Raw genomic sequence first — 25,598 nt, 5'->3', positions numbered from 1 at the left:
GCCCATAGCCACTTTTTTCTTACTCCCTTCACAGCAAAACTGCCTAAAAGCATCATCTCTACTTGCAGTATCTAATTTCTCTTTCTGTTTGCTCTTGACTCTACTCCAATCAGGCTTCCATTCTCAAGATCCGTTGAGCTGTCATCAGTGACCTTCTTGTTGCTAAATCTTTTATTTCAGTTGCTTACAGGTTTCTTTGACTCCTCACTCTCTCCCAAATGTCGTCTATTAGTGAATCATACCAGCTTTACCATCTACATAGATCTGTGAGCATCACCTTCCCATGTTCAAAGCCACCATTATCTCTTGTCTGGATTATCATGAGACTCTAACTGCTCTCCTTTCGCACTTGCTCCCCCATAGTTTCCAAACACTATCGCCTCCTAAAAGATATTTTACTTATTTATTTTGCTAGTTATCTTTCACACCCCTCCTAGAACCTAAGCTCAATGAGAGGAGATATTTTTTTTCCTATTTGATTCTCTGTGATATCCCCAGTACCTAGGAGAGTACCTGACATATAGTACACACTCACATATTTAGATGAATAATAAAAAAAAGTTTAGTAGTCTGTACCCTGAAGGCCAAGTAATTCAACTCCTGACAGTTACCAAGAATCAATTGCTTTTGCTCCCAAAGCTGTTTATACCAGGTTATTATAATAATCATGTAATTGGTTCTAGATGCATTTACCATAAGCATCTTTCCACAAACATTTTTGTTGTATAACTAATTGGCCATAAGGCAGTTTTGCCGTAAGAGATGAAAATAACTGGTTGATGGTTTGGTTTGATAATTTGTGCTCTGATTTTTATATAAACCGTAGCTCCACATTTCCTATAGAACTTTGGAATGTCTACCAGTGGACATGTGACAATATGCCAACAACAAAAAACAGTGTGGAAGGCTTTTCACAAGGCAAAACAGAGCTCAGCTGCTAATGTGCATCCTAGCATTTGGGTACTGAAACCTCTCTCAATGAAGGAAGAGATTTTAGCAATAATAAAAAAGTGCAATGGGTGACAATGAGACAAATCAACATGCCAAAAAAGAAAAAATAAAAGTGTTATACTTGAACGAAAGGCTTCGAAGACAAGTGCTTAGGTACAACCCATGAAATAATATCAGTTATTTGTGTATCTTTGCTATGAATCTATACACATTTTATTTTATTTATTTCTAAAATTCTTTTAAAGGTATGCTTTTTTTTTTTTTTGGCAAGGAATATTGGCCCTGAGGTAATGTCTGCTGCCAATCTTCCTTTTTTTCTTTTCTCCTCAAAGCCCCAGTATGTTGTCGTCAGATCCTAGTAAATCCTCCAAGTTCTTCTGCATGGGATGCTGCCACAGCATGGCTTGATGAGCGATATATAGGTCCATGCCCAGGATCTGAACTGGCCAACCCCGGCAGCCAAAGTGGAACGTGCCAACTTAACCACTACACCACTGGGCCAGGCCCCCTACACACATTTTAAGTGTATTCAAATATTTTGTATTTCACAATAAAGCCTTTTTAATTTTGTTATCTTTTATGTTTCATTGTCTTCTTTTTAATGTCCCCCTTTTAGCTTTCATTATTTTATCTTTTATGGCAAAATTACCATACACCTAATTAGTTATACAGCTAAAATGCGGCGAAGATGTCTACAGTAAAGATGCTTACCAGGAAAATACTGGACACAATGTCACTAGTTAAATATTGCATTATCTAATAAAAATGAGTACAACAAGAAAATATTTTCTGGAAAACTAAAGTGAATGCTTTGTTAATATTCAATAAAGGCGAGTTGCCAAAAGAAATTGCTTTAAATTTGCTGGTGAGAACACCTGTAAGTTTGGAGAAAATGGTAAAATAATCTGCAAGGTTGTTGTACTTGACAAGAATTTTAAGTTCTGATTCCACTTTGAAGGACCTAATTTGGAAGTAATATGTGATGCTTTATTGGTGTGGCTTTGCTTGGACGATGGTGCAGAACTCCACTTAGCAGACCCATATTCAAGTATAAAGCCTTGGCTCCATATTAAGGGATTGGCAAATGAATACAATTTGGTATTCTAAGTTCAAATAAAATATTTAAGGTATCTTTTATAATTTCATACTCTAAACACTTTTTGGATTAATTGGTTATTACCCTCAATTGGGGCTTATCTTAAGGCATCTGTGTGTGTGTGCATGCTCTTTTTGTTGTTGCTAAACATAATTGGTAGCATTTTATACAAATTTTTCTGTATCTTGTTCTTGTCACTTGACAGTGTATCTTGGAAATCATTTGGTGCCAGCAAAGACGTGATATCTTAATAACTTTAAAAGGTTGAATAGGATTCCACTTTATGAATACAACGTAGTTTATTTTACTTGTCTATTTGTGGTTACTTAGATTATTTCCAAGTTTTAAAAAATTCCTTGCACATGAACAGTTGTATTGTGTATGAATATATCTATAGGATAAATTCCCAGAGACGGCATTGTTGCAGTTTATTTTGATGGCTTTAGAACGGATTGACTTTTGTTCAGGGTTTATGTTTGAATTTGCTTTCTGATATTTAGTCTTAGTTTTGAGCAACCAATATTTTACTCTGAACTTGTAGTTAAATAATTGAAATTCATGTAGAAAAATATGTTTATGATTTGAATCTGGAACTCTGTTTTTATAACAAAAAATTTTTTTAATAAAAGTTTTTGATAACAGGAGATATCTTAGGTACGCAGTTATCATATTATAGTGGAACAGACTGTACTTCCCTCCTGCTTTGCCAAGAATCTGTGCTTCATAAATATCAATCCAGGACATTTGACAACTGTAGGAAACATAGCCAATCTCTAAAAGAATGGTCATATTTACGATTTCTGCCAATCTTCTTTTCATGTCTTTTAGCCATTGAAAACAATATACATATAACTTTTTTAATAAACATTTTTAGATACAAGAATATTTCACAAAATTTTATGAATTTGCTTTTGGATTAAATTTTAGTTTCCCTCTCATTTTAGTCATAAGAAAATGAATTATAAATGAAATTTCCATTATGTTTCTTTGTCCTTGAAGTTTGTCTCCTGAGTAATACATACATATCTTGTTGATCCATGCCCGTAGTTCATGAACTGCAAAGAATAAAATCCACAGGATGCTGTCATCAGTTATATTCTGTGAGCATTTTCAGTCATATTTTAGTACTCATTTAAACTTATATCCTTTTGGAAGAATCTTAATTTGTAGCTGAAAAATTAACTGTGTTGAAAAACTAGTTATAAATTCCATGTTTGTGTTGAACTTTTGCTAGGGGAAAATTTGGTGGTGGGGGGTGGATTTCATTTATCCTTTTAAAGGGATAAATATTTTTCAAATCACCTTGGTAACGGCTGGACCGCAGTCATACAATAAGTTTAGCATCACTTTCTAAGTTAGATGGTGTTGGTCTGGAGTTGACAACATTGATTTTCTGTGAGAATTAAGATTTATCATTTTTTAAAATAAGGGGGGAAATTTGCTTTTTAAAAAACTTGCACTCTATGACTAGGTTTAGGAGGCAAAACAGATTTAACTATTCTGAGAATTGGTGAATTATTTCTACGTGAAGAATATGTAAGTGGTGTTATCCTTTTTGGTTGGGTCTCAGTCTATTGCATGTGAAAGGAAATAAATCTCATTGTCTTTTTTAAAGACACTAGTATGCAGTGACTCTTCTGAATGTGTATGTGAGTGTGGATAAATATCCGTATACAAATGTACATTTATGTTATATATACATTTATATAGTGTATGTGTGCGTGTATATATATAAATTATACATATTGTATATTTTTTATAAGTTTAAAATGTATCTCATTTGAAAGTGGTAAGGGCTTACAAGAAAATCCTTTGGTAGGCTTTGGACTGGCACTGTTTTTCAGTTTTAGTGGGTAATAATGCTCTGGTGAGCCAGGCTTACCCTCAGCTAGTTCACCCCAAGACGGAGCTGGGTAGAAATCCGAAAACATGTTTAGGAAGGAAAGGGAGCGGCAGTGACCCTCTTCAGTTGGTTTTGTTGAAAGTAAATTCAAGCATTTCCTGTTTTTGTACGCTTACAGGGACCTCAGGGGTCATATGCTACTTCAGGAGAGCATTAGCTACTGTTGGAAGTGGAGCGGGTGTCTGTTTGCAAGGATGTGTAACTCAGTGCATCTTTAGTTTGCTAGCTGTCTCTTGATTTCTTAGAATTTGGAGCTAAGGAGATAACCATGCTAATTCTGTATTATTGAGCCTTATTGAGACTTCAAGAACTTTCAGAAGAAGGCACCTCTCCGTGTGTGATTGTCTAATATAATATTCTGCCTACTGATTAGATGGCATCGCTGGATGTTTTAGGTAGAGGAAAAAGCTGGCTTTGGTAGCAGTCCTGTCTTCTTGTGGGGGGGGGTTCCCCTATTCAGGAAAGTCTCCTGCAAAATGGGTGGACATTCCCTGAAGCGTGGTGCCCCGCTCCCCCCATACATTGTATGTAGTGCAGCATCTTACATGGAAACAGGTGGTATATGAAACACAAAACAGCTTCAATAAATTATAATTAATATCCTCACAGATTCAAGAGGATATTGTATTGGCCAAATTAGGACACATTGCTATATAAAACACCAATTAGAACAAAAACCTCTTCCTGAAAATAAAAAATCTGATTGCCTGCTCTCTCTTACTCATTGCTAATAAACCGACAATATTTCTATATTAATTTCATATGCCATTAGAAAAAGGCACAAATTTAGACAAAGCAACATTTTATAAGTGCAAAGTCATATACTAAAATATCTCTAGACTGAAGGACCATAAATGACTTTTTAAATTTCCTGTTTATCTTTTTCTGTATTTTCCAAACTTCCTATAGGGAAAAAAGACATAATAATTCAAGGCATTAGCTTCATACCCTTTAGACATCAATTGCTGAAAGGAAAGAAGCTAGTACTTTCTGGAAAGAAAAGTTAGATTAATGGGAATTATCCTTATCATTCTCTCATAAATTATGTTTTTTAAAAAAAGTAAACTGTGTTACAAATTATTAGGACATAAATGTATGAAAACAGCACATCAATTTGAGTCCTTGCATAAAATTCAGGTATGGCACTTGAAAAAATCTTGTGAATATTCAAACTTAATATTATGGATGGACGCTGATTATGTGATAAATGGTTAGAACTGTACTTTATATTTAAAAAGTAAGTAAGACAGTTTGAGGGGTAGGATATAGTCTCTCTCCGCACTGCATGATAGCTAGAGCATGGATGTGAGACTTAATCATGGCCAGTGAAATGCCCCTGTATGGGACTTCAAACCTTGAGGATTAATGCAAAGCTATGTTGGGTCAATTAGTGATTTTTTCAGGCGGCTACTGCAGAACCCAGGGTCTGATGAGGCAGCATCATCCTATTGAACCATTCCTGTGGCATGCAACTTGGCTAATGCCATGTCTCCCTTCATTCCTGACCCAAGCTGGCTCTCCACTACTCAGTACATAGATTCTATAGATAATCTACACCAATCCATATTTTTTTTATTGCCGTTAACATTAGTTTATAACATTATATAATGTTCAGGTGTACATTGTTATATATTTTGATTTCTGTGTAGATTCCATCATGTTCACCACCCAAAGACTAATTACAATCTATCACCACACACATACCTAAACACTCCTTTCACCCTCCCCACTCCCCCCTTCCTGTCTGGTGACCACCAATCCAATCTCTGTTTCTATGTGTTTGTTTGTCGTTGCTTTTATCTTTTACTTATGAGTGATGTCATACAGTATTTGACTTTCTCCCTCTGACTTATTTCACTTAGCATAACACTCTCAAGGTCCATCCATGTTGTCACAAATGGCCAGATTTCATTATTTCTTACGGCTGAATAATATTCCATTGTGTATATATACCACATCTTAAAGATCCCTCAATGGGCACCTAGGTTGCTTCCAAGTCTTGGCTATTGTGAATAATGCTGCAATGAACATAGGGGTGTGTGTATCTTTATGCATTTGTGTTTTCATGTCCTTTGGATAAATATCCAGCAGCGGAATATCTGGATCATTCGGTAGATCTTTGAGGAATCTCCATACTGTTTTCTATAGTGGCTGCACCAGTTTGCACTCCCACCAGCAGTGTATGACGGTTCCCATCTCTCCACATCCTCTCCAACGCTTATTGTTTCCTGTCTTGTTAATTATAGCCATTCTGACAGGAGTGAGACCAATCAGTATTGTTAACAATAGGCTCATTTATGCTATTTAACAATTGCATTATAGTGAGACTTTTGCATATAGGGTCCACCTCATGCCTCTTTGAATGCCTTGTAGCGCCCATTCAAAGACCTTCACACTGTAGGTGTTAGTGTTCATTTTCCAAACCTTATTTAATGACTTTTCTACTAATTAATTTTCCTTATTTTGGATATGTCTGTTGGGAAGTTACCTGTGACTTGCCAATTGATTCAGAAGAAGATATATTGCTGTATGCCAACCACTGTTGTAGATGTCAGAGATACAGACACGAAACATAGCATTCCTTCCTTTATGAAGCTTACATTCTTGAAGACAGATAGAAAATAAACACGTAAACCAATAAATAGTTTTGGGTATAGATAAGGGATATAAAGCTTATAAAATGGGCTAATATAGTGAGGAGAGGGTGCTGCTTTAGCTAGGATAACCAGGGATAGCTTTTGAGGAAGTGATATTTAATAATACATAAATAGACGTGAAGATCTACAGAAAGAGTATGCCTAAGTGAAAGAACTGTAAATGCAAAGGTCCTGAGACAGAAATGGACTTGGTGTGTATGGTTAGAATCTAGTGAGTGAGGGATGAGTAGAAAGAAATGAAGTTGAACGTCTGGCAGAGGGGCCAGTCTTCTCTAGGGCATTGTGGACCACAGTAAGGATTTCAAGTAGGAAGCCTTTGCGGGAGTTTAAGCAGGAAAGTGATGTAATGTGAATTGATTTATGCTTTTGAAAGATCATTCTGGCTGTTCTGTGCAAGCTGGACTTTTGGAGGAAGAGGAATTGGTTAGGAGCCTGTTGCAATAGGCAGATCGAAGGTATTGCTTGCTTGGCTAGGGTTGTAGCCATGGAGAAGTGGTTTCTGCTGGCTGTTCCCAAGCACAGATGTTCTGTTATGAGAGGCAGTACTAGCATGCGAGCCACTTCAGCATGTGCTTCCCAATGTACAGTTGCAGGATGAGATTTAGAGCCTGTTGTAGGATATGGAGCATGTATGTATATGATACTCACTTCTTAACATGAAAGAGAGTATAAAATGCCAGAAGGAAGGCAGTGTTGGCATTCCCTCATCTATAGGAAAGCCAGCATTGTGTTGGTCAAGACAGTATTAAGGGGCTGAAACTTTCACCCAGGAATATTAAAAAGAGATCATAATGAGTGTTCTACTCAGCTTTGGAGATCTGCGTGTTGTTAATGCCCTTTTCTAAAAGATGAGCGATGGAAACACCGTAATACCTCACACAGTGAGTGAAATCATGAAACCTTAAATGTATAAATAATTTACTATGACCATAAAGAGGTAGAAGTGTTGGGCATTAAACTAAACGAAGTAGAATTGGTATTAAGATAGAAATGACTTATTGTGGAGATATCTTAGTTGCATTAATTTTATCTTCTCAATGTTCTGGAAAATGGATTTTATTTATTTGGTTTTTTGAGGAAGATTAGCCCTGAACTAACATCTGCTGCCAAGTTTCCTCTTTTTGCTGAGGCAGATTGGCCCTGAGCTAACATCTGTGCCCATCTTCCTCTATTTTATATGTGGGACACCTGCCACAGCATGGCTTGATAAGTGGTGCATTGATCTGTGCCCAAGATCTGAACCCTGGCGAACCCTGGGCTGCTGAAGTGGAGCGTGTGAATTTAACTGCTACACCACCAGGCCAGCCCCTGGAAAAAGGATTTTATAATTAATCTAGGTTATTCTTTTAGAAGAAGCTTTAATCTCAAAAAGTCTCCAGTACAATGACCCCCTAACTGACCTAGGAATAAGCTTTATATCTGTGGTCTGTTATCTAACATAGCCTCTTTTAAGGGAGATATTTTAGAAGGATTTCCTAGCTAGCCAAATCTTATATGTGTACCTTCATAGCAGAAATCAGACTATAACTACAGAAATGATCTAAAATTGGATTGGATTCTGGGATACCAACGATGCTTCCCTGAAGGAATACACCTTTTAGTGGCCATAGAAAAAGTGGTTTATGTATTTGAACACTTATTTCCCCCCTTGACCTCTACCAAAGCCTCTGAGATAAGAAGGACTGTTGCTGAGATCCCCATTCGAGAAACAAGAAGAGTGAGGCCAAAGGAGAGGTTAACCTGGACACAGCACCGGTGGACAATTGATTTAACTTGACTTGTTTTAGATCCATGGGACGTCTGATTTTTTTTTTTTTTTTTTTTGGAAAAACACAAATTTGCCAGCCAGACTGGAAATGCTTTCTGTTTTTTTCATCAAAAATCTTGGGCTTTCTCCCTAGAGGTCTTCTTTGTCAAAGACTTTTCTTCTCTTTAACTTTGGTTCTTATGTTCCCTATGTAAGCAAAGTTCAACGAGTAGGGAAAAGTCACTCTAGAAAAAAGACTCTAATTGTGGGAGCAGATGGTACGTATTAGTCAGCTGATGGGGTTGTGTCGATTTGAGAGAAGATGCGGTAATATGATCTTGTTCTGCAGCTGTGACCTGTTGTTCCAAAACACCTCCTTCCTCCCTGCTTTTTACATCTACATTCCAGCACCTCTCCATCCATCTTTGTGGGCATTGGAACCCTCACAGATTGATTTGACAGATGTATAAGAAAGGAATGAAGCTCGCTCTAGGAAGAGCCATTTCTGCTGTTTATTCCAGCCCACAGATGTTTTTTGAAAATCCTTCTCCCCATGTTCCTTGTAATGTTGGCAAATCATGCAGAGTGTAACCATTCTTGTTCAGCACACTAAGAGCCAATTTCCCAGGGCTCAAATTGCCATAAGCCTCTCGTGATGTCTTTACAGCATCTCCATCTGAAGTCTTGCTGGTACCTCAAACTAAAGATATATGGAACCAAGGTCATCATCTCTGTTCTCCTCAGAAAACACTAACTAACCCTTTCTCTTGTTATTTCCTCCTTCAGTGAAAGATAGAACCGTTCTTCCTTCACCTAAATGGAAAAATCTAGGAGTCATCCTAGACTCTTTTTATCTTTCTCATTCATTTCATGCAATCTATGTCCTAAATACTTTCCAAATCCTTCCATACCTCTCTTTCCACATTGCCAATACCTGGATTCAGCCTTTCATTATTTCTCCTCTGGATTTGGAAATGTCTGATGTTCTTTCCTTGATTTTTATCCAGATCATTTTCTTCTTCCATTCTGTTACAGTGTTGTATATTAAATGAAACTCTGACCCATGAGGCCAATGAAATTAAAATCTTATAGGAGGAGGTACAAGTGAGGATCATTGCTTCTTGTAAGCTCTGGGCTCTTGTAATATGTGGCTAGGTTTGAGAATCAGTGTTGGGCTAGAGAAATTTCAAATGTCGTAGCCAGATACACAAGGTCTTCATGACCTTGGACATCTTATCTTCTGCTTCTGACTTGATAATAAGTTACCATAAACTGCTTGTGCTTCCTCTTGCTTTCATGCTATTGCACAGCATCCTTTGGTTTTAGGCCGTGGTCTGTGGGGATTCGTCCATCAGAAATATTCTGGAAATATACAAACTACCTAAAGCCCTGTCCCTACTGAGTAGCACGTTGTTTTATTTGCCATTTTGGTATAGGGATTGAGTTGACCCATGAGAACCTCCACAATGATTTGGGGCTTCTGTGCTTGTCTGTGTTCCCTCTCTTTTCCTTCTTATCCTCCTTATATCCAACTGCAAGTCCTTGTGATCTCTCATAATCAGGATGGTATCATCTCAGAGCTTTTTGAAATGCCAGGTCTCTATGGTCCAAAACATGCTTCCGTCTTCTGCCCTGGAGGAAATCTGCCCTGGTACTGTGCCGCACCCTTTTCACACATTGTGCCTCCCACAATGGCAATTGGTAGGGTACAGAGGGCTTTCACATGTTGTATCTCAGTTTCATCCTCACCACCCGCTACCAGGCAGGCAGGGAGCTATTACTCCTCCACTTTACAGATATGGAGAAGGAGGTTCTTTTTACTCTTACTAACCTGATTTATAAGTGTGCACTTGAGTCTCTACAGATTACATGTTGATAGGGTCCGCAATGCGCATCTCAAGTCCTATAACCCAGTTGAATTATGGTTGATTAGTTATTACTCAACGGGTTTGGGCGTAGTTTGTTTTTGTTTTTAGAAACTGGGAAGTAAGTCTATAATTTGAGCAAACTTGATTTCATAAAATTCACTCACTATTGTTTAGAAGCCTAATCACCTTGGAATTTTCCAGGCTCCATTTTCCACTTCTGTAGTCCGTCTTCATCTTCTGGTCAGTTTGGTCCCTGGCACCTCTGTGAAAGAGGAGGGAAGGGAAGAGAAGAAGGGAGAACCGTATGATTGGTTTTAGATGTTGATTTTTGAGGCCTGTACTGTGAGTCCCTTGAATTACTCCATTGAGTCTTGAAGATCCAAACACAGGGTGTTGGGACTGTATGGTTGGGCTTAATCACAGTACTAAAAACAGTTCCTTTCAGAGAAGAGGGGAGAGGACTCTGAGTTCCTCAGTGAAGTGTCCACATAGATTACTCCTGCATCAGGCCATGGTGTTTCCTACTTCCCATCTCTGATCTAGCAAGGCACCTTGCGTTTTTTGGCCCAAAAGTAAGGCCCATGGGCTAGCCTCTGAAACCATGGGTTTATTGAAAATTAGAAGAAATTATAAACAATAAATGACTGTATTTGAATTCTTTCTCTTTTGAATAAAGTCACGCAATTTGAGCAAGTCAGTGAGAATAAAGATGTCCCCTTCTGCTGCCTGGCTGGAGAAAAGGATCATTTTATTTAAAATAAATCTGTTGAGATGCATATTGCTGGTATCTAATCAAGCTCTGAATTTGAGTTCAATTAGAGCTTTGATGAAAGAAAGGGGAAAGGAAACTTGAAAGAATGCTCTTCCATTCATGAAGGGCCTGCGTGTTTTTAGTTTCCAAGTAAATAGAATAATGGGACCATGTATTTTCCATCCAAGCTTTTTCCACCCTGAGAATAATTCCCTTCCTGGCTTCTCAATGAATAATGCATTATTTCTGAAACCCATGAGGCATTCCTTTGATTTTCCTTTATGTTTAGCTTTCTGAGTGATTTTCAAGCAAGGAAATTCAAGGACTTGGAATGAATGCTTTATTAACATTTTTACTTGAAGTTCAAATAGCTCCTTGGCTATTATCTCCTGATATTTGAAATATTTTTTCTTCTCTCTAAGGCAAGTCTAAGGTATTGTATTTATTAGAAAATGAAGCACCTTGGACAGTCTTCAAAGTGAACAGCAGTTTAAAACCAATACACATTTGTGTTTAGAACAAAGAGCTTTATGGGGGTACTTTTCTCCTTTCTTTATTTTCATTTCCCTGCTGAAAAGGTTCAAAAAAAAGAAAGCTCACATTCAAGACTGGCTGTTTGGAGACTAAATCTCGTTTGTTTATATTTTGTGAAACTCATTCCTTGAGGCTAGTCCAATTCCATGACCCCAGTCCAAGCCTGCATGCACCTAGGCCAATACCATTTAAGTCTCAAGATTCACGTGCTTTTCTGTGATCACTCCTGTTCTCTGTCTGCCCATTGTGTAGCCTGATTATACATACGGCATGAGATGGAGGGGAGGTGAGGGCGCCTACCTGTTCCGTTGGCTCATGTTTTGTTAGCCGAGACTCCCCAGCAGATCCTGGGGTAATATAGTGGCAGATTTTAATGCTATTTCACAACCTCCATTTCCCCTGGGAGCCAAATGAGTGATTTCTGAAACTAAATAAACTGGAATTAAGAATATAATCTATATTTCTATTCTTTTTTCAGTTATAGTAAAATCTTGATGGTTCAGAATAGTTGAAGAAAGAACCAAGTTGGTCTAAATTAGTAAAACACCTAAAGCATAAAATTTGGTTTAAAATAATTTTATTAATTTCAAGAAATAGGGACTGTAACATAGCATTTTCTGAAGTGTGGCCTCTGGAGCCAGTCTCTAAGAGCAGAAATTCTGAGGTTTGTCTCCTGTCTGTCACTTTCCAGTACCATGGATTTGAGTAAGATAACTTTTCTGGGTCTTAGTTTCTTCATCTGTATGGTGGGACTATAATTTCTATCTCATATGGCTCTTGTGCGGATTAAACGAGTTAATATTTGTAAAGCATATAGAAAAGCACTCTGTAAGTGATTGTTGAATAAAAATAAAAGTAAACATACATCTTATCATTGGAAATTGCTATTTCTAAAGAGGTCCATGCTACTGAGTAGATAATAACAATATTGTCGTTATTATTGTTATTGTTACTGCTAAGATATACTGAGTGATTATTATCTTAGCACTCGTTTACTCTTTACAACAAACCTAATGAGGTAAATATAATCATTTCTATTTTTCACGTGAGAAAACTGAGGTAAGAAAGTAATGGCTTGAGTTCACCCAGTTTATTAAATGGCAAAGCAAGGATTTGAGCCCAGTCAAGGTGAATCCAGAAACTGTGCCTTAACACTAAAGGACATTTGTCACAGTGCTTATCTTTTGCCTGAAAATAATATGCTGTTAAAAACCATATTTTTATAAGCACTGAAGTTTGTATCCTGAAGGCAGTTTTTCATGTCTTAATTGCTTAGCAAACTCTGTGTTTTGCTCAAGGTAGTCATCATCAGTGTCTCATAAATACTCAATTTTAGTAGGGGCTGAATTAATGAGAGTTCATTAAACTGCTTATTTTATCCTTAAAATTTTTTTCTGATTATTGCAGATAGTGAATACTGCGTGTCCCATGATCTGCTGGCTTCGAATCAGTATTTTTATATTGAACTGAAATCATTTTACTTTATGGTTGTTTGTTTCATAATTATATACTTTTGTTCTCTCTTTTTAAAATTCTCCTGGTCCTTGTCTTTGTAGGTGCCTTTATTATCTGCTGGACTCCTGGGTTGGTCTTGTTACTCCTCGATGTGTGCTGTCCGCAGTGTGACGTTCTGGCCTATGAGAAATTTTTCCTTCTGCTTGCCGAGTTCAACTCTGCCATGAACCCCATCATCTACTCCTACCGTGACAAGGAGATGAGTGCCACCTTCAGACAGATCCTCTGCTGCCAGCGCAGTGAGAACACCAGCGGCCCCACGGAAGGCTCAGACCGCTCGGCTTCCTCCCTCAACCACACCATCTTGGCTGGAGTTCACAGCAATGACCACTCTGTGGTTTAGAAAGGAAGCTAAGATGAGAAGCGAGCCATCATCCACTGAGGGATGAACAGCCTCCCCCTACCCAAATGCTAGGGCCAGGTGGCATGCGAGAGAGAGAGGAGAAATGAACTCATGTACTTAAACACTAACCAATGGCAGTATTTGTTCCTAGACCCAAGAAGACTTGATATATATTGAAAATTAGCTTATGTGACATCCCTCATCCTGATCCCCATTCGTTTTGAAAGTAGAAGGTGGAGATCTTGCAATGGAATTCATAAATAGACTCTGGAGTGTCCATTTAGACTACACTAACTAGGCTTCGAAAGATTTTGTGTGGTTTGGTGCAAGTCAGAATAAATTCTGACTAATTGAATCCACAACTTCATTTATATACAGGCTTCCCTTTTTTATTTTTAAAGGATACATTTCATTTAATAAACATGTTTATGCCTATCAGCATGCTTGTGATGGATAAGCCTAAGACTGTTTTTACACTACCGTAACTCCATTTTTTTCCTTATTTAGGAAAACTGTAAATTAGAATTATTTTTTAGAAAGCATGCATATAATGTATGTATGCAGTATGCCTTACTTAAAAAGATAAAAGGGTATTAATTTTAAATCTTCTAGAAAAGAGAAGAACCTAGATGTCGAAGCCAGTATTTGTTTAGGTTATGAAACAAACAATGCTTTGATCACAACATGACCTTTTTTAAAAGTGTTGTAACACATATAAAACAGAGGGAATGTAAATTTATTACCAAAAGAATATGTACTCTAAGAAAGTCATAGAAGATGAAGCATAGTAATATTGTTCCACATATTTATAACAGCCAATACATTCTAATTATCAGTACGTCAGAGGAATTTTTTAATAGCCTGTGTTTTTCTGTATTATAAAATAATACATAGACATTGTTGTAGAAAACTTGAAAGATGCAGAAATGTATAAAACAGAAAAAAAATTACTGATAATATCACAACTCAGAAGTAACCACCGTTAACAGCTTTTCCCCCTGTGTATGCCTATATGTATATTATATACCTTTTTATATAATTGGGATAATATTGTAAACAATTTTATAACCAGTTTTTTTTCCACTGCAGAATTGCCACGTTTTCCTGTGGCATTAAAAATTTTACAAAAACATAATTTTAGTGGTTATATAATACTCCATTTAATGGGCGCAACTCGGTTTATTTAACCATTCCCATATTGTTGACTACTTAGGTTATTTCTAATTTTCACTATTATAAATAATGTTGCAAAACTTTTGTATATAGAAAACTTTGTCCATGTAATTGATTATTTACTTAGGACATATTCCCATGAAGGATTTTTTTAAAATGTGAAATGTCTTTTTATGCTCTTACCTTTTATAAAAAGGGATTTCTTGCTTTGTACCGCATTGGTGGCAATTGTGAGGAAAGCCAGTTAAATTACCTTTTTAGAAAGGAAATACAGTGGTTTCTTTAGTTTAGAGTGACTTTTTTTATATAACAAGATGGCCTAGAAACAGTCAACTGTCATAAATAACCAGGGCACCCTGGTTAATATGTCTAGCAATTCCAAATTTTGTTTGAGGGACTGATTCTCAGCTGTTGGTAGCCATGACTGTCATGTAGAATTGGAGAAAATGCAAAGAAATCAAACGTGCCGAGTGTAGAAAGGATCTTCATATTAAATAGCTTGGACCCTTCTGTATCAGGCAAGTAGTGTGTGTCAGTGTGTGACTGGATGCCATGCATTATCTACGTAAGCTAGTAATCGCACCAGTTTGTTATAGTAAGTAACCAGCTAAGCCACAGTCATGAAGCAAGTATGGGAAAGTCAGGAGTACGTTTAAGAGAAAGATGTCCAGAAGAAAAATGGTTGTGTAGGAAGGGGGAAGTCAGTGCATGGGCACCATTCGAGCAGAGGGCAGACTTGTAAAGTGCCCAAAGTGAAAAGAATGTGAGGAACCAGTTAGCAGAAAGGTGTTTGCACATACTTTATACAAACTACAGAGCATCTTATATTGGAAGTGAAAGCAATGAACTTGGACTTTTACTCATGTGCATATATTCTGAAGGCAATATGGACTATTTGAAATTAAAAACATACTAATTGGACCTTAATAAATCATTCTCAATCCGTGTTTTGGTAATGTGTGGTTCTGGTCAGTGCTGTCTCTCTTGTTGGAGAGTCTTCCGGTTTGAATTGCGTGGTGCTTTCCTTCTGTGACCTCTTTTATTTCACTGCCATGAGGGCCAGTGAACTTTGAGGTGAAGCCATCATATGCTTCCCCAGCTCAGAACTGCTTTTTTCAACCTAACAAGTCTTTCCTGTGTCCAAGAGACGGTGGTTAATGTTGTACGAAAGGAGGGATAACATCTTAGGACAATACTTTACTTCAGTGGTGAAACTGTTAGAATGAGTGTCTTTTGGAAAAACTCTGATTTTATAAAAGCTTATGATGACTTGATGGAAAACGCTCACTAGGAGTTTATCAAGTTACAATGGTCTTTCTGCTTGTAGATTTAATAACAAGATAAAAGTGATAAGTATCTTGCAGTTATATGCTAATTGTATTCTTTTCAATATATTGCTAAGAGGTTGGAAAAAGATAGGTTTATGTAAATGAATGCCTCCATGAGTACTGGAAGAGAATGCTGAATCTTAATTTTAGGTGGATGTAAGATTGTTAGAATCAAATGATTTGGAGCTCTTCTTCACAAATTACCCACTTCTCACATATTGCTTTTTTTTTTTTTTTTTTTTTTTTTTACTAGTGAAACCGTAATTTCCTACACCCAAAACCTCAGCTAACATTTTATAATTAGTCTTATCAGTTTTCCCATTCTCATTCCCAATTAACTATTACTTTAGGTTCCACTGTTCATCTGTCTAATTTATTCTATTAGTCTCTCCACTGCTGAAATGTAATTTTGTGATATTGTTTCTAGCCTTTCTTAAACCCAGAGTGTGACACGTGCTAGATAAAAGGCATAGAAATGCTTCTTCATCAGGTCCATTCATTATACCAAGGTCGGCAGAACGCTTTTATGTCAAGATCTTTTGAAACAAATTGCTTGTTTTTTAACACCAATTGAGCGTCACCTGATTCCAAACCCTTGGAAGGACTGGGGTTTTTGTATGGGGATTGGCTTGGATTTAGGGACCATCTAACAGAAGAAATGTGTGTAACTTGGAGCCAGAATGGGTCATCAGTCTTCCAAAGCAGGGAGCATTCATTTTATAATATTCACCTGTACATTGTGTAGTCTATGTATAAAATTCTCTAATTCTTTCCTTAAATTATAAGATTCCTATTCATAGATTATTTACTAATAACCTATTTAATGATGTGGCATGTGAAGACCAAAATCTAAAGCAGAGGTTAGCGAACTAAGACTTAATGGCCAAATCCCTCTTTTTTTTTTTCCTTTGGTGAGGAAGATTGGCCTTGAGCGCATGTGTTGCCAATCTTCCTCTTTTTGATTGAGGAAGATTGTTGCTGAGCTCACATCTGTGCCAGTCTTCCTCTGTTTTGTATGTGTGATGCTGCCACAGAATGGGTTGATGAGTGGTGTGTATGTCCATGCCTGGGATCTGAACCGGTGAACCCCAGGCCACCAGAGCAGAGCACACGAACTTAACCCCTACACCAGCAGGTTGGCTCCCAAACGCACCCATTTTTAGCTCATAGGTCTAAGGATGAGTTTTACATTTTTAAATGATTTAGGTAAAAGGGACTATTTTGTGACACATGAAAATTCTATGAAACTCAAATGTCAGTGTCCATAAATAAAGTTGTACTAGAACACAACCACACTCACTAGGTTGTGTATTGTTTATGGCTGTTTTTGTACAACAGCAGAGTTGAATAGTTGCAACAGATTGTCCCTCAAATCTAAAATATTTACTATCTGGCCCTTTACAGAAAAAGTGTGCCAATGCCTGATTTGGAGAAAATTCCGTTTTCAATCATGCTATCCTCATTTGACTAAGTTCATTGGAAGAGGAAGGGGAAATTGGGCACAGCATGATCTCTCAAGCTCCAGATTGCAGAGAAAATTATCTGTTGCATTTTTTATAATAAACATGATTTTGAAACAATCCCAGAGTTCACCAAATTTATGGAACATTTTTCCTGAACTGTTTGTAATTTGCCAACATGATGCCCCATTATCCTTGAATAAAGAGTAATTCCTCCAGACAAGGACATTCTCTTTCAGAATCTCGATACGACCATCAAAATCAGGAAATTAACAATGATACATAAACTACCATTTAATTCACATACCCCGTTCAAGTTTAACCAATTTTTCCAATAATGTTTCTTATAGCAAAAAAATCCAGTCTAGGATCACTTTTGTATTTCGTTGTCATATCTCTTGAGTCTTCTTGAGTCTTTAACAGTCCCTCAGTCTTTTCTCAACCCTAATGACCTTGTCATTTAGAGATCACAAGTCAGTCATTTTATGGAATGTCCCTCAATTTGGGTTTGTCTGATATTCATGATTAGATTCCTATTATTTATCTTTGACAAAATAACATAAAAGTGCTCCTGTGGTTCTTCTCACTGCGTCCTGTCAGGGAGAACATGATGTTGTTTTGCTCCATTACTGATGATCTTAACTTGGATTACATGATTAAGGTGGTATCTGCCAGGTTTCTCCACTGTGAAAAAACTTTTTTTGTTTTCCTTTGTAATAAGCATTTTGTAGGAAATGTTCTGTTCCTCATCAAAGTTGAACATCTAGTCTTAGCATTCATCAATATTTCTTGGATGAATTAATCATTACACTGATGCTTGCCTAATGATGAATTTCTAATTCTCTTTTAGAAATTTATTGTCAATTGTGAGAAAAAGTTATGTCCTCTCCCATTTTCTTATTCATTTATTTATACCAGTATGGGCTCATGGATTCCAGTTTTATCATTTTAAAATTAAACTTTCCTTCTGAGATCACTTTAGATTCCTTTGCAGTTGTAAGAAATAATACGGAGCAATCCTTGTAACCTTTACCCAGTTTCTCCCAATGGTGATATCTTGCAAACCCAAAGTATAACACGACAACTGGAATATTGAGAGTCAAGGTACAGAATAGCTTTATCACCCCCAGTATCCCTCCTGTTATACTTTTGTAGCCACACTTATCTCCCTTACCTCCATCCTGACCCTTAGCAACCACTAATCTGTTCCTCATTTCTTCAATTACATTTTAATTTTTTTATGCTGAAACTTCTAAAACTTCCTTACAACCATCATTTCAGGATGTGAAGCTGGTACTCTGTGGAGGAACATCCCTGCCTTCCCTTTAATGTAAGGATACTTCGTATATTAATGTATTTTATTTTAGTCTGTCTAGAGAGAGTTTCGTGATTATAAAAGCTACACTAACTTATAAATATTTTGAAAAATACATAAATGAGTAAAAATCTCTCCTGTAGGATGGAAGCTAGACCCCAGGTATCTGTTACACACATTACCTGATAAACCTAGACATTCACAAAGTCATGTTCACATCTTGCTTTGTGGAACTCTCAATGTCTTCCCATTGGCATCGCCGGAGCCAGACTTTGTATTACTTTATCTGACATTTTTAATAATTGGTTTCCATCTTACCTCTTAACTTGCATCTTCTTTCAGGAAAGGAATCTCATTTTACTTTGTATTCTCCACCTCACGTAACACAGTGCTAAGTAGTGCTTAATATTTGCTTCTTTCAGTGAAAGGAAATGTGTGCGCCACAAGTAAAGGCATTCTTGACCAAGAAATGCTCCTTAGTTTCACAACCCTGATAAAGGCTTTCCTTCATGTTTAAGAATATTGCAGTTAAAATTAAGTAGAAACAATGAAAAACCAAGGTCATGCCCTTGATAATGTTTTACCAAGATTAGTTTGTGTTTTCTGGTGTGACTTTAACTTATTTTGATATGCTTTGGAAGATTTTTAATATTACTGTATGTTGGATTTGTAATATGTACAACTTACAGAACACATTCATATAATTTGTATTTTGATCTTTGCAATGACCCTGTTAGACATGAGGAAACTGGCTCAGAGGAACCATTGGGGACCTAATATTTGTTGTCTATAGAATTATTTGAACCTAATTACATGTTCTTTATATTGCAATCCATAATTCCTCAAATGTATCTATCTTGGCTCCCCAAATAAATTGAGATCCATGAGAGGTACAATATTTTACATTATTTTAATCCTTTAAAGACCTTAGCACAATAAAAGTAATAGAAGATAACGTGAGGTCATGAACAGGTGTGTGAATTGTCCTGTGTGGGTGCTCATGTTGTTGCAGGTATGCCTATCAATGTCCCAAGCTAGTTATAAATTCTTTAAGAATGAGACAATCTTATACTTTCTGCCTCATTTTTATGATCCAAATGACTGGAACAAAACTAAAAATTATGGTGCTGTTTACTAAATGGTTCTTGACTGAGAACTATAAGACCATAATTAGCTGTTATAGTTGTTATTACTATTATTCTTTATTCATTCACAAGTACTTTTTGGGAGCCCTCTATATACTAGGCCCATAGGACACTGCTGTGAGTGAGATGTGCAAGATCTTCAATGGAGCTTAGGATTCAGTAGGAGTGAGGGAGAAATAAGTTAAAAATAAAATTAAAAATTATATTGAGTCATGAAGGAAACTATGGCTTGACACAGAAATTAAAGGAAAAAGGGATAATGAAGGTGGGGAGAGGAACCACCTTTGGAACGATGGTCTAGGAAGGCTCCTTTTTAGGACAGGAACTGTTCTCTTAGAGCCCTCACCTTGAGTCTCAATTGCACAGAGGTGTGGCTTTGTCAAGCTCTTGAGCTTGCATCCACTCTGGTAACTAGTAGACATCAAAACAACCCATTAGAAAAATAGGCAGGGGAGATAGAAATTCCTGGAAAGATGTGTAAATGCTTGGCAAGAGAATGCGTGTCATTTTGGAAAGAAGACTAAGTGTAGACTGAGATTGAAGCTTGAAAGGTGGCAGGCATGGTGTCTTGAGTGATTTTGAGAGTAATTTTATCCTGAGAATTACGGGGAATGGATTAAAGGATTTAAGTAAAGGAGTGGCACAGTCTGGTTTACATTTCAGAGTAAATCCAAGAGAAGGAAGTCTGGAGGCAAAAAACAAGATCAGAGGCTGTCACATTAACCGAGATGAAAGATGAATGGGGTAATGGAGGTGCAGAGAAGGAGATAGGAATGGATTCAAGAGCTGTTTGGGACCTGGTGATTGTGTGGATAAAGTCATAACTGAGGTTACGACCTCGGCCACTGGACAGAGGAGATGCAATATGGTGAGATAAGGAACATAGGATGAGGAGCAAGTTTACAGGAAAAAGATAATGACTAAAGTTTGAGATATCTATGAGCCATGCAAGGAGAATGACAAAGTAGGGAAGTGGCTATGTGATACATGAAACTCAAGATACATCTCTGGTCTGAAGATCTAGATTTTGGAGATTTATTTCTTCGCCGTATCCTGTGACATTCCTCCTCAAGATAGAAAGCACAGAGCCTTTGATCTGTTTGAGTAGGAAGAAAGGAAGAAAAAGAAGGAAACAGGGAGAAATAAAAGAGTAGAGCTTAATATCCAAATATTATCCAGAAATATGTGGCGATGTTTCTTTTTGACAGGATAAGGTTAGCTATATATAACATAGTTGGTTTTTTTTACTTGATAATACATTACAGAGATATATCCAGGTTGGTAAATCTGTATCTGTGTAATTGAGGTAGAGATTTTTAGAGTTCATCCGTATCTTATTTTCCCCTCCTTCCTTGGCTCTTGGAAAACTACAATTCTGTTAGGCGAGCCCATGTGACTAGTCATGGCCAGTGGACTGTGAGTGGATGTGACAAGTGTCTGTCATCTCTAGGCTGAGGAAGTAAAAAGTCCATGTGCTACTCTCCAGATCTTTTTTTCCATGAAAGCCAAGCAGAGAGATGTGACCATGAAGAGAGAGACTTCCCCAGCAGCCTGGGATCTTGAGTGACCATGTAGAGCGAAATCCCTGCCAACTCATCCTGAATGTATAGCATTATCAAGAAATAAACATTTGCTGTGTTCATGGGGAGATTTTTGTGGTCCATTTGTTACTGCATCATGACCTAGTTTATACTGACTAATAGTATTAAATTTTGATGAATATTAGAGTTCTTTCTAATTTTTTGCTTTTCTGGATCATGGGGAATGTACATTTAAATTTTTAACTTTGGTAGTGAATACCAAAATAAATTCCAGAATATTCTACCAGTTTATAGTCCCACAGCATACGAGAACATTTTTTATCCATGTCTTCACCAATACTGGATGCTACCAATCTTTGAGGTTTCTTTAGCTGAAAGAGAGTTTGGATGAAAAATCCCAAAATACTTAGAGATAAAGCACTTCTAAATAACATATGGGTAAAAGAAGAAATCTCAAGATAAATTTTAAAATATTGTGAACCTAATAAAAATGAATATATAGCTTATCAAAATTTGTGGGATGCAGTGAAAGCAGTGTTTATAGGGGATTTTATAGCAGTGAATGCATGTATTCTAAAAGAAGAAAGATCTAAAATCAGTCATCTAAGCTTCCACCTTAGTAAACTAGAAAAAGAAGAGCAAATTAAAACCAAAGTAAGTAGAAGAAAAGAAACAATAAAATTGGAGCAGAAATCAATGAAATTCAAAACAAAAAATCAATAGAGAAAATCAAAATCTGGTTCTTCGAAAGGATCAATAAGTTGATAGGCTTCTAACCAGGCTAAAATAAGGGCCACAAATTACTAATATCAGAAATGAAAGAGGGGACATCACTATCGATCCCATGGACATTAAAAAGATAATAAAGGAATACTGTGAGCAACTCTATGCTCAGAAATTTGATATCCTGGATGAAATGGATCAATTCCTTGAAAGTCAATCTGCCAAACTCACACAAGAAGAAATAGACAATGTGAAAAGGACTGTATCAAAGAAATTGAATAAAAAAATCAATAACCATCCACAACAGAGCATCAGGCCCAGATTGGTTCACTGGTGAATTATAACAATTCTCTACAATCTCTTTCAGAAGATAGAAGCAGAGGGAATACTTCCTAACTAATTCTATGAGGCCAGTGTTACCCTAATGCCAAGACCAGACACAGACATTACAAGAAAAAGCTACAGACCAATATCTGTCATGAACATAGATGCAAAAATTATCAATAAAATATTAGCAAATCACATCTAACAATGTATAAAAAGAATTGTACACCATGATCAAGTAAACTTTATCCCAGATAAGTGAAGCTTGTTAAACATTCAAAAAGTAATGTAATCCATCACACCAACAGGAAAAAAATAAAAGTCACATGATCATATTGATAGATGTGGAAAGGGCTTTTGACAAAATTTAGCACCCATTCATGATAAATAACTCTCAGTAAACTAGGAATAGAGAAGACCTTCCTCAACTTGATAAAGAATATCTACAATAAAGCTACAGCCAACATCATACTTAATAGTGAGAAATTCAAATCTTTCCCACTAAGGTCAGGTACCAGGCAAGGATGTCCCTTCTCACTACTCCTTTTCAATATTATACTGGAAGTTCTAGCTAATGTACTAAGACAAGAAAAAGAAATAAAATGTATACAGATTAGGAAGGAAGAAAAACTGTGTTTGTTCTCAGATAACATGATTGTCTATGTAGAAAATCCAAACAAATCAACAACAAAAAAAGAATAAGCGATTATAGAAAGGTTGTAAGATACAAGATTAATATGCAGAAATCAATTATGTTCCTATATATCAACAATGAGCACGTAGAATTTGAAATTAAAAACAATACCACTTACGTTAGCACCAAAGAAAATTAAATACTTAGGTATAAACCTAGCAAAACACGTACAAGAGCTATACGAGGAAAACTGCAAAACTCTGATGAAAAAAATCAAAGAAAAACTAAATAAATGGAGAGCTATTCCATGTTTGTGTATAGTAACTCCCTATTGTCAAGATGTCAGGTTTTCCCACATTGATCTATAGATTCAATGCAATCCCAACCAAAATCCCTGCAAGATAGTTTGTAGATATTGACAAACTGATTCTAAAGTTTGTGGAAAGGCAAAAGACCCAGAATAGCCAACACAAGATTGAAAGAGAAGAACAAAAATGGAGAACTGACACTGTCCAACTTCAAGATTCACTATAAAGCTACAGTCATCAAGACAGGCTGATATTGGTGAAAGACTGGACAAATAGATCAATGGTACGGAATAGTCTAGAAATAAATGGTCAACAGGTCTTTGCCAGAGGAACAAAGGCAATATAATGGAAAAAAGATAGTCTTTTCAACAAATGGTGCTGGAACAACTGGATATCTACATGCAAAAACATGAATCTAGACACAGACCTTACACTCTTCACAAGAATTAACTCAAAATGGATCAAAAACCTAAATGTAAAATGCAAAACTATAAATCTCCTAGAATTTAACATAGAAAATTCAGATGACGTTGATTTTAGCAATAACTTTTTAGATACAATAACAGAGACATGATCCATGAAAGAAATAATTGATAAACTAGACTTCATTAAAATTTAAAAACATCTGCTCTGTGAAAGATGCTGTCAAGAGAATGAGAAGATGAGCCACAGCCTGGGAGAAAATATTTGCAAAAGATGTATCTGATAAAGGATTGTTATCAAAACTATACAAAGAACTCTTAAAACTCAGCAATAAGCAAACAATGCAGTTTAAAAAATGGGCGAAACACCTGAAATGGCACCTCCCCAAAGAAGACATATAGATGGCGAATAAACATATGAAAAGGTATTCAACATCATATGTCATTAAGGAATTACAAATTAAAAGAACAGTGAGATACCACTACACGTCTATTAGAATGGCAAAAATCCAAAACACTGAGAACAATGAAATGCTGGTGAGGAGGTGGAGCAATACAAACTGTCATTCATTGCTGGTGGGAATGCAACATGGTGTAGCCACTTTGGAAGACAGTTTGGTGGTTTCTTACAAAACTAAACATACTCCTTTCATATGATCCAGCAATCTTTCTCCTTGATATTTACCCAACGGAGTTGAAAACGTATGTCCACACAAGAACTTGCACATGGGATGTTGATAGAAGGGACACTTTTTAGTTTTTTAGAAGCTCTGCTGTTTGGATGGCTCTTGGAGGCACCAACATAGATCTTTCTGAAATCTGAAGAAAATATTATACAGTCACAAACTTAACTTCATCTTTAGCCCATGTTTTCCTCAATTTTTTTTTTTTTTTGCCTCAAGGCATTTTTTACTTAGCATCATTTGCCATTTCTAGAAATTGACAGTTTTCAAACCAAACAATTTCTGGATCCTTTATATTTAACAGTCTTTTCTTTAGCTCATCTCTCTCCTGTCACATTTTACTATAAATGGCAAAAAAGAAGACAGGCAAAACCTCCAACACATACCTGGAAATCTCCTTAGTTAAACCACCCAGTTTATAGGTACATGTTCTACTTTCCATGTTACTGTAGGTGTCAGAGTTACTAAACTTTCTGCTACTATTTTAAAAGGATCTCCTTTCCTCCAGCTTCCAATACCATTTTTATCACTTTGAAGTCTTCACCAACAGCAGCCTTGAAGCTCACATTTATGACTCTAGATTTAGAAATTTCCCATTGTCACTTCTTTGGTATTATTAGAATATTACAGTCATGTACCTCAAACATTTTGGTCAATGACAGACTGCATATCCAATGGTGGTCCCATAAGATTAGTACTATGTAGCTTAGATGTGTAGTAGGCTATGCCGCCTAGGTTTGTGTAAGTGCACTCTATGATATTCGCACAACGACCAAATTGCCTAATGACCCATTTCTCAGAACGTATCCCCCTTGCTAAGCAACATATGATTGTATTGAATAATTTCTTCTGATGTCCTCCAAAGTTCAGTCCTGTGCCTAGTCTCTTCTTTTCCTATCTTTTCTTACTAGGTACTCTCATCTAGTTCCATGACTTTAAAAACGTCTATAAGCTGACAACTCTTAAATTTTTGTCTGTGATCACTGCACAGGCTCTGGAATCCATACATTAAGGTTCCATTAAGGAGGGCATGGGAAGGTTAATGGGATGTCATGTGTAAAAGTTTTAAAGCGTGCACTTAAGTACCTGAAAGATTATACACAGGGAGCATGAAAAAAAAGGGGCTAGAGTTGGGATAATTGTTAGGAACATATTAGACGGAACCATGTAATTCATG

General features: G+C 36.7%; 1 protein-coding gene across 16 annotated transcripts in view; it reads left to right on the top strand.

The window, feature by feature from the left end:
* LPAR1 (lysophosphatidic acid receptor 1) overlaps positions 1–15,494 on the top strand; it is a 352,985-nt gene extending 337,491 nt beyond the window's left edge. For all 16 annotated transcript variants that reach the window (XM_070251331.1, XM_070251332.1, XM_070251330.1 and 13 more), the window contains one exon: positions 13,064–15,494. In XM_070251331.1, the coding sequence (XP_070107432.1) occupies positions 13,064–13,365 (302 nt within the window). In that variant the 3' untranslated portion in view covers positions 13,366–15,494. The remainder of the gene's footprint in view (positions 1–13,063) is intronic.
* The last annotated feature ends 10,104 nt before the right edge of the window (positions 15,495–25,598 follow it).

This window comes from Equus caballus, chromosome 25 (genome assembly GCF_041296265.1).
Source record: "Equus caballus isolate H_3958 breed thoroughbred chromosome 25, TB-T2T, whole genome shotgun sequence".
In the NCBI taxonomy this organism is placed as follows: domain Eukaryota; kingdom Metazoa; phylum Chordata; class Mammalia; order Perissodactyla; family Equidae; genus Equus; species Equus caballus.
Note: the sequence above shows the minus strand (reverse complement) of the source record. Positions and strands in the feature narration are given on the sequence as shown.